Genomic DNA, 14213 nt, shown 5'->3' with positions numbered 1-14213 from the left:
CACCCTCCCACGCCCCCCAAACTTCTCTACCAAAAGGGTGATCACCTTGACAGGTTGTGGAATCTCCATCCTTGGAAAAAGTCAAAATCTGATTGTACCCTGCCCTAAGCAACCTGCACTAGCTGACTCTGCTCTGACCAGGCATCAGACTAGACAATTCCCAGAGGCGGCTGCCTCCCGGCCTTAATCATTCTGTGATCCTCTTTGCTGATTCTCACCTCTGGTCATCAAACCCACTACCCTTATCCTTAACCATCTTGATGAAGTGTTGATTGGCGCTCCTGGGTGAAGGAACAAATTAACTCTTCTGCAGCAGATACTCAGAGACACCTGAACAGCTGATAAAGGCGGCTAATATTGGAGTAGATGAGAAAAAAAAGTCTTTCCATAAGCCCAGAAAAGTGGATTCATCCCATCTAACTCTGGACATTTGCAGTGTAACCATCTATGCCTGAGTAATATATCTAGACTCGCCTTTGAGTCAACATAGAGAAATAGAATTTCTAGAAAGTGACTCATGTGACCTATTTCACATGAGATGAATCATGGCCAAGAGCTGCCTTTCTTTCTTCGCTGACTACTATGAAGAGAGAAGTGAAGAGGTCAAATTTGAACTTCTATACTGTAGACATCTTACAGCATTTAGGATGATTCCCACCTCTGATACTTGTGCAGAAGTCTATTTGTTATTGCTTAGAGTAAATTTTTACACACCATAAAATGCAGTCAAATTTGATGAATGCCTCTTTGCCTACAAAGAGGACTAAACAAACAGACAACTGAAAAGGACAGGCAAACCCCAGAGCGCTGCAGATTAAAAGTTCATAAAAGTAATCTAGAGGCTGTATGGAATCCTATTGTTTATTCTAAGAGTGAGTAGTTTAGTGGCACAGATGAAGGGCGCTTTGAGTAATGAGATCTCATCTAATACATCGGACCAAAGTCAAGGGCCCTAAACCCAACCCTACAGATTCCTTCTATGGCTGGATCCTCAGATCCCAGGGGAGTCTAGAGAACTGGTTACTTGATCAGTCCATGCTACTATCTCTACGGTGGACAGAAGGGAGTTGTGGACAGGATGACTTGGTAGGGATATTTCTTAGATCATTCCTTGCAATTGTTAGTCCAGATTTCATTGCATACATTCATCAACAGGACCTTACCAGGGCAGATCTTCACCTCATCACACTGTTGATTGAACTTTCTTGCTCATAAACTATCCTTGGCCTGCAACGACAAGCAGCAAGGAGGTAATGTGTGTCCTTGGCAGTGACAGGTCCTAGGCTGGGTCAAATGCTTGAAGGGCACTGCAAGAAGACACGACCTGTCTTGTTTTTGTCTTTTGAAATACGATGATGCAACACAGCATAAAACTGTTTTCCCTTTTTGCACTGCCTGGCACACATCTGGACAGCATCTGGACAGAAGGCTGATCAGACTTGGCAGAGGTGGTTTGGCTTTGCAGCATGATACCTCCACACTTTATAGGATGCCAGATTGCATTAACACTCTGTGGTGGTGATATGGGTGCTCGAGTGCAGTGCAGTCCTGGGTGCATCAGTCAGTCTCAGGGCTTGACCTTAATGTTGCACCAAGGGTTCTGGGAAAATGCTATATAGCTCTAGATTTCATCAGGCAAATGATCTTTGGGCAAGATGCTTAGCCCCAGGATTTTTCAAGGGAAGCCACAACTTCTAGATAGCTGCATAATTTTGGGATGTTAGCATTGTAGAAAAAGATAGAATTGAGAAAGACTCTATAAAATTAACTGCTGAGAAAAATAATATGCAAAGTGTGAATGACAATAGTTCTTCTCAAATTAGGCACCTCAAATCCAAGACAGGACTGTTTTTCTCTTCTGCACAAGTGTCCATCTCAGTGGAGATGCACGATCTCTACCTCTTCTTGCACTCATGTGATTCCATGTAGGTCAAGACCATTCCAGCTCCGGAGGTTTTTATCCCCAACCTTGTCAAAATGTGCAAGGGAGAACTATTTTGGTGAGCTTACATTCATTCTCAGTGAGCCGAATTTCAGATACCAACATCAGTGTAAAGATAGCCTTTATTTCCTGGAGGAAATCAAGGACTTGATCAGGAAAGGAACTACAGGCAAGGTTTGAGTACATATGGCAGTGTCCTGGGGAACTCTACAAAGCTTTTTGCCAAGTGCTTAGGATCTGATCTGGGGGAATACCCTTATTCAGAAGTGCATATTTGCATGCCATCCTACCAGCTTTAGTACTTGAACTGTCTTCTGAACTGGGACTTCCTCCTGTGGTGGATGCCTTAATCTCACAATTTCTCCCTATGTATTTACACCTAGCTCAAATAACGGCTCCATGCTGGGCTTGTGAGAGGAGGGGACAACAACGATCAAAGCAGTAGAAAAAGTTTTCAAAGTGCTGCTGAGAAATCATGTGCTGTTTTTCTTTTCTTTGTATAAATTTTTCTGCTTTTCCCATTTCATTGCTAATTGAGCCAAGGCAAAATTGCCTATTCACCACTGCCTAACAACATCCTTGTTTCTGATGATGACTGCATATAGTAAAAACAGCAGTCTTAAATGGGAGAAGTTGGTAATCAGATCTTCCATGCAGTTTCAGAAGCACTACACTAATTCACAGCAGTTAAATATCTGTCCCCTTGACTCCACTTTGCTAGTCAAATACATAAACAGTTTGAAAAGCATGCATGACTGCACTGAAAATCTTAAAAACTGGCATTGCATGAAAAAGCATTGCCTGGATGCAAGGGATTCATCACGCCAGCCTACGATGTCTTCAGCACAGGCTTCAGCCTCCAAACTAACCATGACTTCTTCATAGGTCACTCTTAAGATACCACTCCTCTATGCCATTTAGTGATGATAGGAACCTGAAGGCTTATCCTGGAGGTGATCACTTCTTTCAGTCAACTGTTAAAGGTGGCTTAGGGTGACCACCTTAGGTACAGGCATGCAAAATGGACAGGTGAAGCACCCATGTTTTATCTGGAGATAACAGCTCTCTGTAGACCCCCTATATTCAGTGTTTGTTATGACCAGAACACCCCTAAAATGTCCACATTTCAGAAGAAAAAGTAGTTACATTGATTAGGAGTTCGTCACTAACAATTACACCAAGGGACTTTACCAAATTGCTGTGTCACAGCAGCCCTGATATTTGGCTTACTTAAAACCAGATCACAGAGGGTAAATGTATCATAGAGAAGAGCTCCCTGTTAAATCAGAAAGATCCGGAAAAAGACAGAAAATGCCTAAAAGCCGAACTGTAACTAAAATACTTTGCCTCACATCAAAACCCAGCAGTGCCCCATAACATTCAACATTTTACTGTATTTTGATGACATTTTGTTTAAAAAACAACACCTGGAAGATTATCTTGTGTCAATCAGCAGCGTTTTCCATTTCAGCCATCTATTATGACCAGTGGGTCATTTTTTTCTAATTATACACTCTAAGGTGATATCAGCCTAGAGGCTTTGTCTCTTCCCACAGACCTTCCTTGGGATTTCTACTGACATGTCAGCAGCAGCCCCATGAGATCTCGGCTTTGCTGTTGCAGCTAACTTAGGAAGTTGCCAGTGCCATTTCTCCATTTCACTTGTGCTTCTTTGCTGTCATGGCCTTCTTGGTGATGCCACTGCCAGGTATCAGAACTTATTCGCTCCTTCTGGGGAGAGTAATTTTTCAGCTGATGTTAGGCTTGAGCCCTTCAGATCCTTGTTCTGGCAATAGGAGCTGTCCATGGAGAGGTGTGAAGCCATGTACAAGGCACCAGGGAAGGGAGGAGAGGGAACATTTTAAGCTAGCTTCACTGACAAAGCCAGAGTTTCCTGAAATTATGGCCTCTGTTGACCTCATGCTGTATAAAATGAAAGGGAAACTTAAATCAATTAAGCCTGTGTATTAATTGTGGAAATTCTTATGTGGTTCTAAATTTCCTTCAACAGCACTAGCATTTTAATTTTTCATTTGACAGGATGGTAAATTCTCACCTACTTTCCCCCCCCTTTCTTTTGCATTTTTGTGATAATTCACTCTTCATTTTAGAGTTACTTTCAAAACAAAACTCTACTCATTGTAAAATATAATACAAAATGAAAATCCCTTCAACATTCAAATAAAAGTGACTTGGAAACTGAAGAAGAAAGCTTTCAAAGGGCAGACTTCAGTAGCTTTAATATTAGTTTAAAATATAAGCTTTACACTTTAATTTCAACTTCTATAACTTACCTCACTTAAGTCACAGTTCTCAAAGATTTATGAATTCACAGGGAGCTTGCACAATGCATGAAGTTAAACATGGGGATAAATTTGCAGGATTAAAGACGGCTGTCCTCAGACTAGGGGCACTGCAGGAATTCATGCTCTCCCAGATTTCTTGCAGAAGCCCACTGTTCATAGAAGTGCATTGGCTTCATTCTGGGGACATGATGACTTCTGTACCAGCTCAATTCATGTTAAAGGTTGGTTATTATCAGATCTGTGAACTTTTTTTGGATCAGCTTGTTCTGCATCAGATGTAGACACATATCATCTTTCTATTCAGTTAGCCCAAGTACAGAGAAATATTTCTGTGCTAGCATTATGCCTTTTTTACCAGGTTTAAGCTGACTTCAGTATCTTCTCCATTAGATGTTCCGTGACAAAATGACTCCTTCAGAATTTTTTAAACACATTTGAATTGACAGAATAAGTTCATAAAGGTTCAGTGATTTGCATCATGTCGTCATGGCATTTCTGACTCATTATATGGCACATCAATACCATGTTTAGGGTCATGCCAAAACGAGGCCCAAGTTCTTGGAAAGTGACCTCCACTGACCTGCTCACGAGCCTAGCAGGCTTGCAGACTCAACTTGAACTCTGCTTGTATCAGCTGAAGGGCTCTGAAAGAACAGCACATCTATCTCCGCACTCACTGCCTTTCTGCTTTTATCATACTGAGGACACAACAGAGTTTAATAAAACAAAATATAATCTGAAAACAGCTGTTATTTCCAATAATTATCTGTTTGATCACATGGCTCTTGTAAGGAAAAAATAGTGACAGGAGCCACAGACTGGGATGAAAAGCATAGGATACATGCCCACATGCTTGGTGGGAAAGGCTTGGGAGATCCTTACACAAGTGCTGCCTGTTAATGTCTGCAAGGTCACAGCCACCATCGTGTTGGCAAAGCAACTTTTCTTATTCTGGGGCACAAATGTAGCATGAGCAGGTTGTCTCTCTCCTGAAGACACAGATCCCAGAAACTCTGGGTGAGCATCCCCAGGTGCCTCGGGTGAGATAAAGCACATCAAGACAACTGTGGGGAGAGACAATACTCCCTGAGGAGTTCTGACTCAGATGGGGAGGAAAAGAGTTTGCTCACAGCCACTACAGATATGGCTCAGGGCCCTGTATAAGAGGTGAAATAAGTGTCACAGCTGGGTCATGGGAAGATAACTACAAGCCAGCTTAGCTACAAGCAGTGATAGCCTGTGACAGCCAGTCACACTCAGTAATTGTGTGCTTTGTGTGACAGATAGCAGGACTAGAAACAGCTAGCTTGTTAAAACTTTAGAGCATGGTCAGTGTCCAAAAATATACACAGGATCTTCTCAATTAGCCCAAGCATGCAACAATACTTTTAATACCAGATTTATGCATCATTGCCAGGTTTAAGTCTGGCTGCAGGACTGACAACTGTCTTATATGAAGTACAAGATTCTGGACTGTACTGCGAATTAAGTCTGGGTGGTTCAATTAGGGATGTGGAGTCTGCGAAAGACTGTGGCAACATGAAATCACCCTTTCTTGTGAGCAGAAGCAGTATCCTTACAGAGGCTGTGGCTCCACGGATGCAAATCCTGTGCGGACATGTTCAGAGTCAGATTCAAAATGCCCCAGCTATGTGATGCAAATTTCTGAACTTCACTCTGCTGGTTTAGCTTTGTTCAGAGATTCCTCTGGAAGCATGTTGTCTTGGCAAACTTCATACCATTTCAGCCATCAGTTTCGTGTCCTATGACTCTAGATGGACCAGGTACTATCTTTCTTCATCACATCCAGCATTAAAAAAATGACATATTGTAATATGTTATTTTCATAAGAACATTATCATATATTCATTTGTGATCTGGATCAAATTAGAGCTGCTGAGTGCTCCAATATTGCACAAGTGTGATATTATTATAGGGCTAAGGTTAACTTTCCCCCTTAGGCTTTCTCCCAATACTGCAGTGACATTTGAACTCTTCCCAAAACGACTTTTAGGACATAGTTTTGTGGCACCTAGATCTCTGTCCAGGAACAACTTGAGAAATTCCTGCTCTTCACATAACTGCCCACCACTCATTTAAAGCAGGGTGTTAATAAGAGGTAAAGCTAAGCTTGCAAAAAAATAAAGATGGTGTATTCTTTTTTGCTAAGATCAGCCTAGCTACCTGGCCACAATACAGGAGAGCTGTACTAGCACAGCTGAAAAAACAGCACAGATGTGGAGCCTGGCAGGGGACAGGGAAAGGTGGGCACCTCCAGAGTGCTGACAGTGCTGACAGTAGTGTGCCTTCCCGCATGGTACCGAGCAGCTGTGGAAAGGGCTCTGACTCGCTTTGCCACTCTTCCTGCGCTAGCAGGATTGCTATATTTAGGCAGCCTCTGTGTTTCAGGAATCCTTTCAATCCAGTCCCTGAAATGCTTACAGAGAAAGCCAGCCAGGGTAGGCAGCGATGGCCTCAAAGAGTACAGCTGGTGGAAAGCTGCTCCTTTTTGGCCCTGTGCAACTTCATGTCACCTAAATCAACATCTACATATGCTTCCCCAAACTTGGGACCAGCTATGTGCCTGAGCCTTAGCTGCATGCTGCAATGAGGGAAACCCTTCAGTCTAGGAGGCAGTCCAGTATCCTGAGGAGTGGGAAGCAGCAGGATGTCACCAGCAGCAGAGTGTGTGCAACTGGGCAACCAGAGCTGCAGGAACATGTCCATCCCATATGACATTCAGATGCAGCATGAAAGAACCTGGGTGTGCCGGCAGTGATCACGCAGAGCAGCTCTCACATGGAGGTGTGAGATAGTGGTGGTGGAAACAGCAGAGGAGGAGAGGAGCGTAAGCTGGAGGGAGGCTGATTGTGTGGCATCCTTCTGTAATTGATCTGCTCCCAGTATGTGTTGTAATACATAGCATGAGAACAGGCAATCTTTAAAGTTTCCCAACCTCCCTCTGGTCCTGGGATCCCACTTGTAGCAGGAGAGCTGGACTATGCAAAGCCTCACTCAGACTCACTCACTACTCTGTCCTCTGTTACTTGTCACCCTAGCTTGAGCCTCCCTCGGGGACTTTTTCAGCCAAAGAGAGAACCATTTCCCTAGAGTATGATGGGGCACATGTCTAACACTTTACACTATCAAGGAGGTCAAAATCGCTCCCATTTTCCACACAGAGAACGGGAGTGGAAGCAGGAAATGAAATGCCCCAAGGCTATGGGATGAATCAGTAATAGAACAAAATGAAAATTCAGAACTTCCTGTCTCTTTACTCATCTCCTTGAATACTGTTGATGATTAAGCTCATAAAAAGTTAGTGCAGTTGATGACCTCTACATCTCTGGTCAGTGATTAGAGCCCTGGCACATTAAAAGTGGAAAATAATAGAACAAAGACAATTTCAAAGAACTGGAAAAAAACCAGAGGGCAAGGAATTTCTTTTGTGGCTACAACATAAATGTTGGGTTCCCATTACTCCCACAGTGTCTCTTCCAGTAAGGAAGGAAGTTTCTCTAGTTCTACCCCTATGGGTCCACTGAGAGTTGAAACTGGCTTAAGCCACAGCCACAACCAAGAGGCAATGCTATGGTTACACTTCCTGCCCACCACTTAATTTCTGCCCACCCCCCATCTGTTAACACAGCCGCTCAAGGAGGCATATGATGAACCAGCTCAGGGAACTGATCAATAGTAACACTAAAAGTTCTTTTCCCTTCGTGGGCTAGCTTTGCTATGAGTCCTGGCTCACTGCACAGCTGTAGGAATGCTCATGCTGACACAAGGGATGAGGTGCCATTCAACAGGAATAAGCGGCCAGAGAAAGGGAGGCTCAGGACCCCTCTTTCAGGGAGGCTGAAACTGCTCAGGGAGATACAGCTCCTCTGTTCCCTTCACTGCTATGAGCACAGCGAGCAGGAATGGGTGCATCTGTGTCTGAGGGCGATGGAAAGCAGTACATAGGCCTCCAGCTTTCTCCTGCTTTGTTCCCAGATGGATGGACCTGACTGAGATTTTTTGATGCTTCTACTTAATTTTGTCATTAAAAACACTGTGTGTGCTCGGTGGGGTGACTATCCACAGGAGTGAAATTTCCTTTCCTTGCATTTTATCATCATGATGATTTTTGACGGCTGTCTCACTCCACCTCCTTCAAGATTGCTGGTTTTACTATGAGGAAGTGTTAAAACAGACTGCTCATCTTCTTTCCCGTGGTTTTAGGTTTGGTCTTTTAACCTTTAGACTTTCCAAACTGGGTAAGTACGCTGAGGTGGTGAAGAGCATGATGAACATGTGAACAGAGCGGTTTTGGCCACAGCCAGAGAGGCTTCTTCCTCAAGAATGCAAGCCTTTCATCCTTCTGCCTGTGTAGGAAGGAAAAGGAAGGTGAGGCGTTGTGGTGCTTCACCCTGGGAACTAGCAGGAAATTCTCTTGTGGCATTTACTGCTTTATGAGAACTATTTTTTCTCTAAAGTTAGGGGATGCGTTACTGTTCAAGGATTCACAATCTTGTTGCTGGCATTTTTGCTTCTTTAGCAGCCTTTATTATAATACTAAAACACACCAAAGAACTGAACTCACTGTAATAAAACACAAGCTCAAAGCAGAGAGGGGACACTATGGTGGAGCCACATCAGAGCTATGGTGAAATGATGTGTATTGGTGAAAATGTTAACAGTGAAAATGTGTATTTGGGCTCAGATCTGTAGCTCTATAACTTGGGCTGTACTTTCCAGGGGCACAAGAAAGCTGTTATATACTGAGTTTGGAAAACTCGCGGTTCAGACTTTGGGCTTGAAAAATTTTCACCACCCAGGAACACACAGCAACAATCTCTGAGGTAATATTAACATTAAACAAGGGGATTCTGGAGTTATAATAGACATGTTTCACAGAAATGTCATATTCATAATCAACAACAGTGAAGAAAGGAAGGATCAGGAGAGGACAAGAAACCAGGACATCACTACGCTGCTGCATGGGGAACACATCATGAACATGACATGGAAATTCACTTACCCATCTTAAAAAAGAAGTCATTAGAAGCAGAAATGGCTCAATGAAAGGCAAACATGGAATCACTTCCATTCATGGTATCACTAAAAAGACCAGAATTTGCTAGCTAGCAAAAACTGAAGGGAAACACACCAGAAGTCTATTAAAAAATTAATATAATGAAGAAAATGAATAGGAAATGATTGGTACCTCTTCCAAAATAAGAGCCAGCAGTTTTTGTTCTTTTTTTCCAATGTAGCACATGTTGGTTCAAAGCCAATGAACAAAGGTGGTCTCCACTTAACATGCTAATTCAACTTTGGAACTCCCTGTCAGAGCACACTGTAAGAACCAGAAACATGCATGAATCCACAAAGTAAACAGGCAATCTAATGGAAGGGAAAAATCATCAAAAATATGAAATGTAGTGATACCAAATACTGCTAAAGAACTCCCTGAGCTGTAGAGAGCTGGTGTGATACCCCAGGGAAGTATTACTAGATGGTTAAAGAATCCCTGTGATCTTCTCTCACCATTTACTTCTGGCTACATCTGGAGATGGATGCCGGGGCAGACGGGCAATGGATCTGACCTACCAAGGCTTCTCTTACACACAAAAAGGCTGAGTTAAATAAGCCATGTAATGCAAACCAGGCTGATGATAATAAATCTTTGTGGAAATACACTTTTCAAAACCTACTGCATCTTTAGACTTGACCTTACTCCTGTGCATGCAGATACAGTACCAAATCCATTTGAAATTATTTGCCTTTTTCCAACTCTAGGCTCCTGTACAGAGAAAAAACAGTTTCCTGGTTTAGGCTGGAGTTTCCTTTCTTTGTATCTACACTTAAAGTGAAAATGAAGTATGCCATTAAACTGCTATGGTAATTTATCCTTATACTTTCTGCTCAACAGGTTTGCTTTGTTTCAAAAGTATGCTTCTGTGATACTTATAGCTATGTATATGTAATTTTGTGGTTAAATTAGAAGAGAGAGGAAAACCCTGGTTCCCACAGGAAACATAACTCGACCTCTTGCAAGCAGGTAACATTTTTGCCGTATCAGTGTGATAAAGAACTTCAATGAGAAACAAATCCTGCCAAGGTTTACACCTGTGTGCAACTGCCTGATGTGTCTTGCTCAAGTGAGGTCAATGCGATTATTCCACAAATCAAATTCTGCTGGAGGATTCTTCTGGGCGGGAAGGGGGCCTGAGACAGCCCTGTCAATAAATGATGTGTTAAAATATAGTGACAGATGGGTCTGATTCTTTGGGCTAGGATTTACTTTGTGTAGTGATCTCTTCATGGGACACGAATGTTTTTCCTGTGGGCTTGGGGTCTCGGGGAGGGGAGAAACCGTGACATTTTGCGGGTCATCTCACCGGGCATGGAAAGAGAAAATCTCCCCACCCCACTGTGAATACCAGCCGTGGCAGACCACCACTGACCGCGCCGTCCCGCAGAGGTGAGGCGGGGGCGCAGGGCCCCGTTCTCGCCCTGGCGCGGGGCAGCGGCAGCGTGGGCTGCTCCCTGCAGCCGGCGGTGGGGTGGCCCCACGGCCCTGCCGCGGACACGCGTGGGGCTCCGGCCGGCGGGGCCAGCGCCGCTGGCGGCGGGCAAGGGCCGCCCTCGGCCGCCCCCGCCCCGCGGGGCTATTGTTGGGTGGCAGGGCGAGCAGGCTGCGCGGCCGGTTCTCTCCCCGCCCGCTCTCGCTCCCTCCCTCCCTTCTCTCTTTTTCTCTCTCCCCGCGAGTTTACCCAGCAGTGCTCTGGTGCGGGCGCGTTTCCGCCGGTTTTTCCTGTTGGAGAAGGGAAGGGGGAGCTGTTTTCTCTCTCTCTCCGCTCGCAGTATATTTTCTCCTCCTCCTTCTCCTCCTCCTCCTCCTCCTCCTCCCTGGCTATCTTTGTCTGGCTCGCAGCACCCCGCTCCAGCCCCGCGCCCCTGCCCCGCCGCCGCCGGGACGCGCAGCCCCTGCCCGCCGGTGCCCGGCGCCGTTGGACGCGAGGGCAGCGCCGCGGGAAGGGCTCGGAGGCGGCGGGGGCTCCGCCGCGGCGCTGGGCGTGAGCCGCCCCCCCATGCGAGAGCGGGGCCGCGGCTGCCACTGCCGGCTCCCGGCGTGAGCGCCGCCGGCCGGGCCGAGTCGTGCCGTGCCATGCCCGGGTGCGGGGCGCATCGTGAGGCTGCCAGAGGCTGCCGGCACCGGCACCGCTCCTGCCGCCGCCGCCGCGACATGGTGTGAGCCCGCTGCCGCCGGGGACGCGCGGGCACCCAGCGACTCACCCGCTCACCCACCGACCGGCCGGCCGGGATCCTCCGGGGGATCCAGCCCCGCACTGCAGCGCGGGGAGACGGACGGACGGACAAACCGCAGCACCCCTTCTCCTTCCTGCTTCCCTTCCTTCACCTCCCTCTCCCCCGTCCTCCTCCTCCCACCATCCATCTATCTATCTGTCTATCCATCATCCCCCCCGCCAACCCCTCCCAATGCTGAAGAGTTTCAACCCGGCGGGGCTGGAGTGAAGAAGGGAAGGGCGGAAGGGAGGAGAGAAGCGGAGCTCCGCGCAATTCACAGCTGCTCCAGGGAGGGGGGAGCGGCCTCGCTATTATTTAACAGAGAAGAAAAAAAAAATTAAAGGGGGAAAAAAAAAAAAAAAAAAAGAAGAGACGGGAAAATGGCGAACGATTCTCCTGCAAAAAGTCTGGTGGATATCGACCTTTCCTCCCTGCGGGTAAGTGCCGGTGCCGGGGGCCGGGGCGGGGGCCCCCCGGGGCCGGCGCGCCCCTTGCCGGGGCTGCGGGGCCGGCGGGGTGGGAGCGGCCGGGCCCGGGGCCGGTGCCGGGGCGCGGGGGGCCGCGGCCGCGTGGGGGGAGCCCTCCCGCGGGGGCGGGCGGGGGGACCGCGGCCCTGGGCTGCTTTTCCTTTGTTTGCATGTATTGGCATGTGCGTGGAAAAACAGGGCGCAACAGCTGCACGCCGCCAGCAGCCGGGTTCTCTGGCTGGGCTCTGCCAGCAGCCATCGCCCGACGAAAATGTAACCCCGCTTTTCTTCTCCCCCTTCCTCCCCCGCCCCCTCTGCCCCTTCCTCCCCCTAGGACCCCGCTGGGATTTTTGAACTGGTGGAAGTGGTTGGCAATGGCACGTACGGGCAAGTCTACAAGGTTTGTGTGAGAATTTCTTCTCCTTTTATTGTTGCCGTTTTCCAGAGGGTACCCGGTGCTTGCGGGGGTGAGCACACGGCTGACGGCGAGCCACCCGCGCTGGCAGCCGGAGCAGTGAGAGGTGGTAGAAGTGTTGCCCTTGTCATTGTTGCTGGCCTTGTCAAGTTTGTCAGCCTCTCGGCCTCTGCTTTTTCAGATGGGTACAAATTACTCTCCCAAATACCCATCCTGAAATAATGAAATGCCCCTTTTTTTTTCCTTATTTCTCTCCTTGCTCCCTCCAGAGAACTGACCAAACCAAGTGGACGCTGTCAGAGTCTGGTTGGGTTATACGAACACATCCACAGCCTTATTCAGCTTTGTTGCTGGAAATCCTTATGGAAGTTGCTGCTGCTGCAGTGACTTTAGACAAAGACATTGGCCTTGATTATAATTGTCACCCAGTTTCCTTGTTGGAAAACCTTCTGAGTGTGGAAGCTGTGGAGCTGAGGCTGAGTGCATCCGATCTCACTGGGCTGTGCAGTGTTGGGGGCTGCAGAGTGACAATAATAAGTGACCGAAGCAGAGAAGCTTATTTTGAGAAAATCAGAATTCCCAGAATAACCTGTTTGACAAGTGCATGACTTTAAAAAATAGAAATCGGAGAGTGCCCATGTGGGTGTGAAACTAGCCTACTTTTTTTTTTTTTCTATTTTCCCCTTTAGTGTGCAGTCAGTGGAACAAACAAATCTTGAGATTGCATGACTTTGCAGTGAGTGCTAGCTACCAGGATGACTAATTATTCGCACAGACTTAATACTTGGGTGAAGACTGAAGGCTCTAGCCTTAAACTGTAGAAATGCAAGATGCATTTAAAGAGAGAACTGAAAGTAACTGAAGATGCTTAGCTGCTTGTTTAGTTTTTTGGTTGGTTTTTGTTGTTGTTTTTTTGTTTTGTTTTTATTTTTGCTTATAAACAAGGGAGTGTAATTGAGTTTCCCTGATGGCAAGATACTGCTGTTTGCAGCTCCTGTAACTAAATGAAGTGCCTTGGTGCCTCTTCTGCAAATGAAACACATGTCAGTTTGTTTTGAGGGCGTGAACCTCAGCCTTCCCGATGGAGAATTAGTCTGCCTGCACAGGATTCAAGTTGCATTTTAAGACTTGAGGGGGAACAGCCAGCCAGCCTGCTGCTTCTGGCATAAGGCTGGAAAAAAGGATGTGGCTCAAAAGGCCACAGGAGAGGGGGAAGATGAGTAAAAAGCTGCACTTCGACACAACCTTGACCATTTAATTTTTTCTGCCATTTTTTTCCTGCCATTTGAAAGGACACAAGTTAATTTTTTCCGTAATCCATTTGCTCCCAGAGCTTGCATCATCTGAACCCTTATTAAAAAAAAATTAATAGGGTGTGAATGTGTGACTTGAAACTCTCCTGTTAATTATTGCAGTTTACTGCATTGTTTCTCAGCATACTTGTTAATGCTTTTGAGTTAATGAGCAAAGTTCTCCTTGGTTTAACAGTCTTGACTAGAAATTTTAAATTTCATTTTCCTTAAGTAAGGTAGAGCTCTCCCAGAATAGCTAGCATTAGAAATGAAACCGAGCACATGCATTTATTGTCTTGGAAGACTTCAACGAACACCTGATGTGTAAGGGCATCAGTTTCACTGTGATAACGGTGAGCAACAGGCAGTCTTCTTGCTTGCTATAGAACCTGCTAGGCAGTAATGGATTGACAGGCATTTAAGTTTGGGTTGGCACTGCTTCTTCTTAGGCATTTGTCCACATTTGTGTATATACACTGAAAATGTGGACACCTA

At 46.2% G+C, this 14213-nt stretch overlaps 2 protein-coding genes across 11 annotated transcripts in view; one reads left to right on the top strand and one right to left on the bottom strand.

Moving 5' to 3' along the window:
* Positions 1-1022: 1022 nt before the first annotated feature.
* Positions 1023-11484, bottom strand: LOC146444427 (uncharacterized). 2 transcript variants are annotated; one of them, XR_014850671.1, is made up of 3 exons: positions 11010-11484; positions 9458-9589; positions 1023-9351 (listed from the first exon to the last, which is right to left on the bottom strand). XR_014850671.1 is itself a non-coding variant. In XM_085054588.1 (2 exons), exons 1-2 carry the CDS (start codon positions 11482-11484, stop codon positions 9561-9563), a joined length of 504 nt encoding a protein of 167 aa, XP_084910714.1. In that variant the 3' UTR covers positions 1023-9560. The 2 variants fall into 2 exon arrangements, 1 of the variants encoding a protein (XP_084910714.1); XM_085054588.1 differs by having other exon boundaries at positions 1023-9589.
* The window catches only part of MAP4K4 (mitogen-activated protein kinase kinase kinase kinase 4), a 167540-nt gene continuing 164379 nt past the window's right edge, over positions 11053-14213 (top strand). For 7 of the 9 annotated variants that reach the window (XM_085054527.1, XM_085054535.1, XM_085054518.1 and 4 more), the window contains exons 1-2: positions 11053-11981; positions 12346-12411. In XM_085054527.1, coding sequence (XP_084910653.1) covers positions 11925-11981; positions 12346-12411 — 123 coding nt within the window. In that variant the 5' untranslated portion in view covers positions 11053-11924. The remainder of the gene's footprint in view (positions 11982-12345; positions 12412-14213) is intronic. The other 2 variants (XM_085054560.1, XM_085054571.1) reach the window with 2 other exon arrangements.

The sequence above is a fragment of the Lichenostomus cassidix genome, chromosome 1 (assembly GCF_008360975.1).
Source record: "Lichenostomus cassidix isolate B80296 chromosome 1, HeHo_3.0, whole genome shotgun sequence".
Lineage (NCBI taxonomy): Eukaryota > Metazoa > Chordata > Aves > Passeriformes > Meliphagidae > Lichenostomus > Lichenostomus cassidix.
The sequence above is the reverse complement of the archived record's forward strand: the minus strand, read 5'-3'. Positions and strand labels throughout refer to the sequence as shown.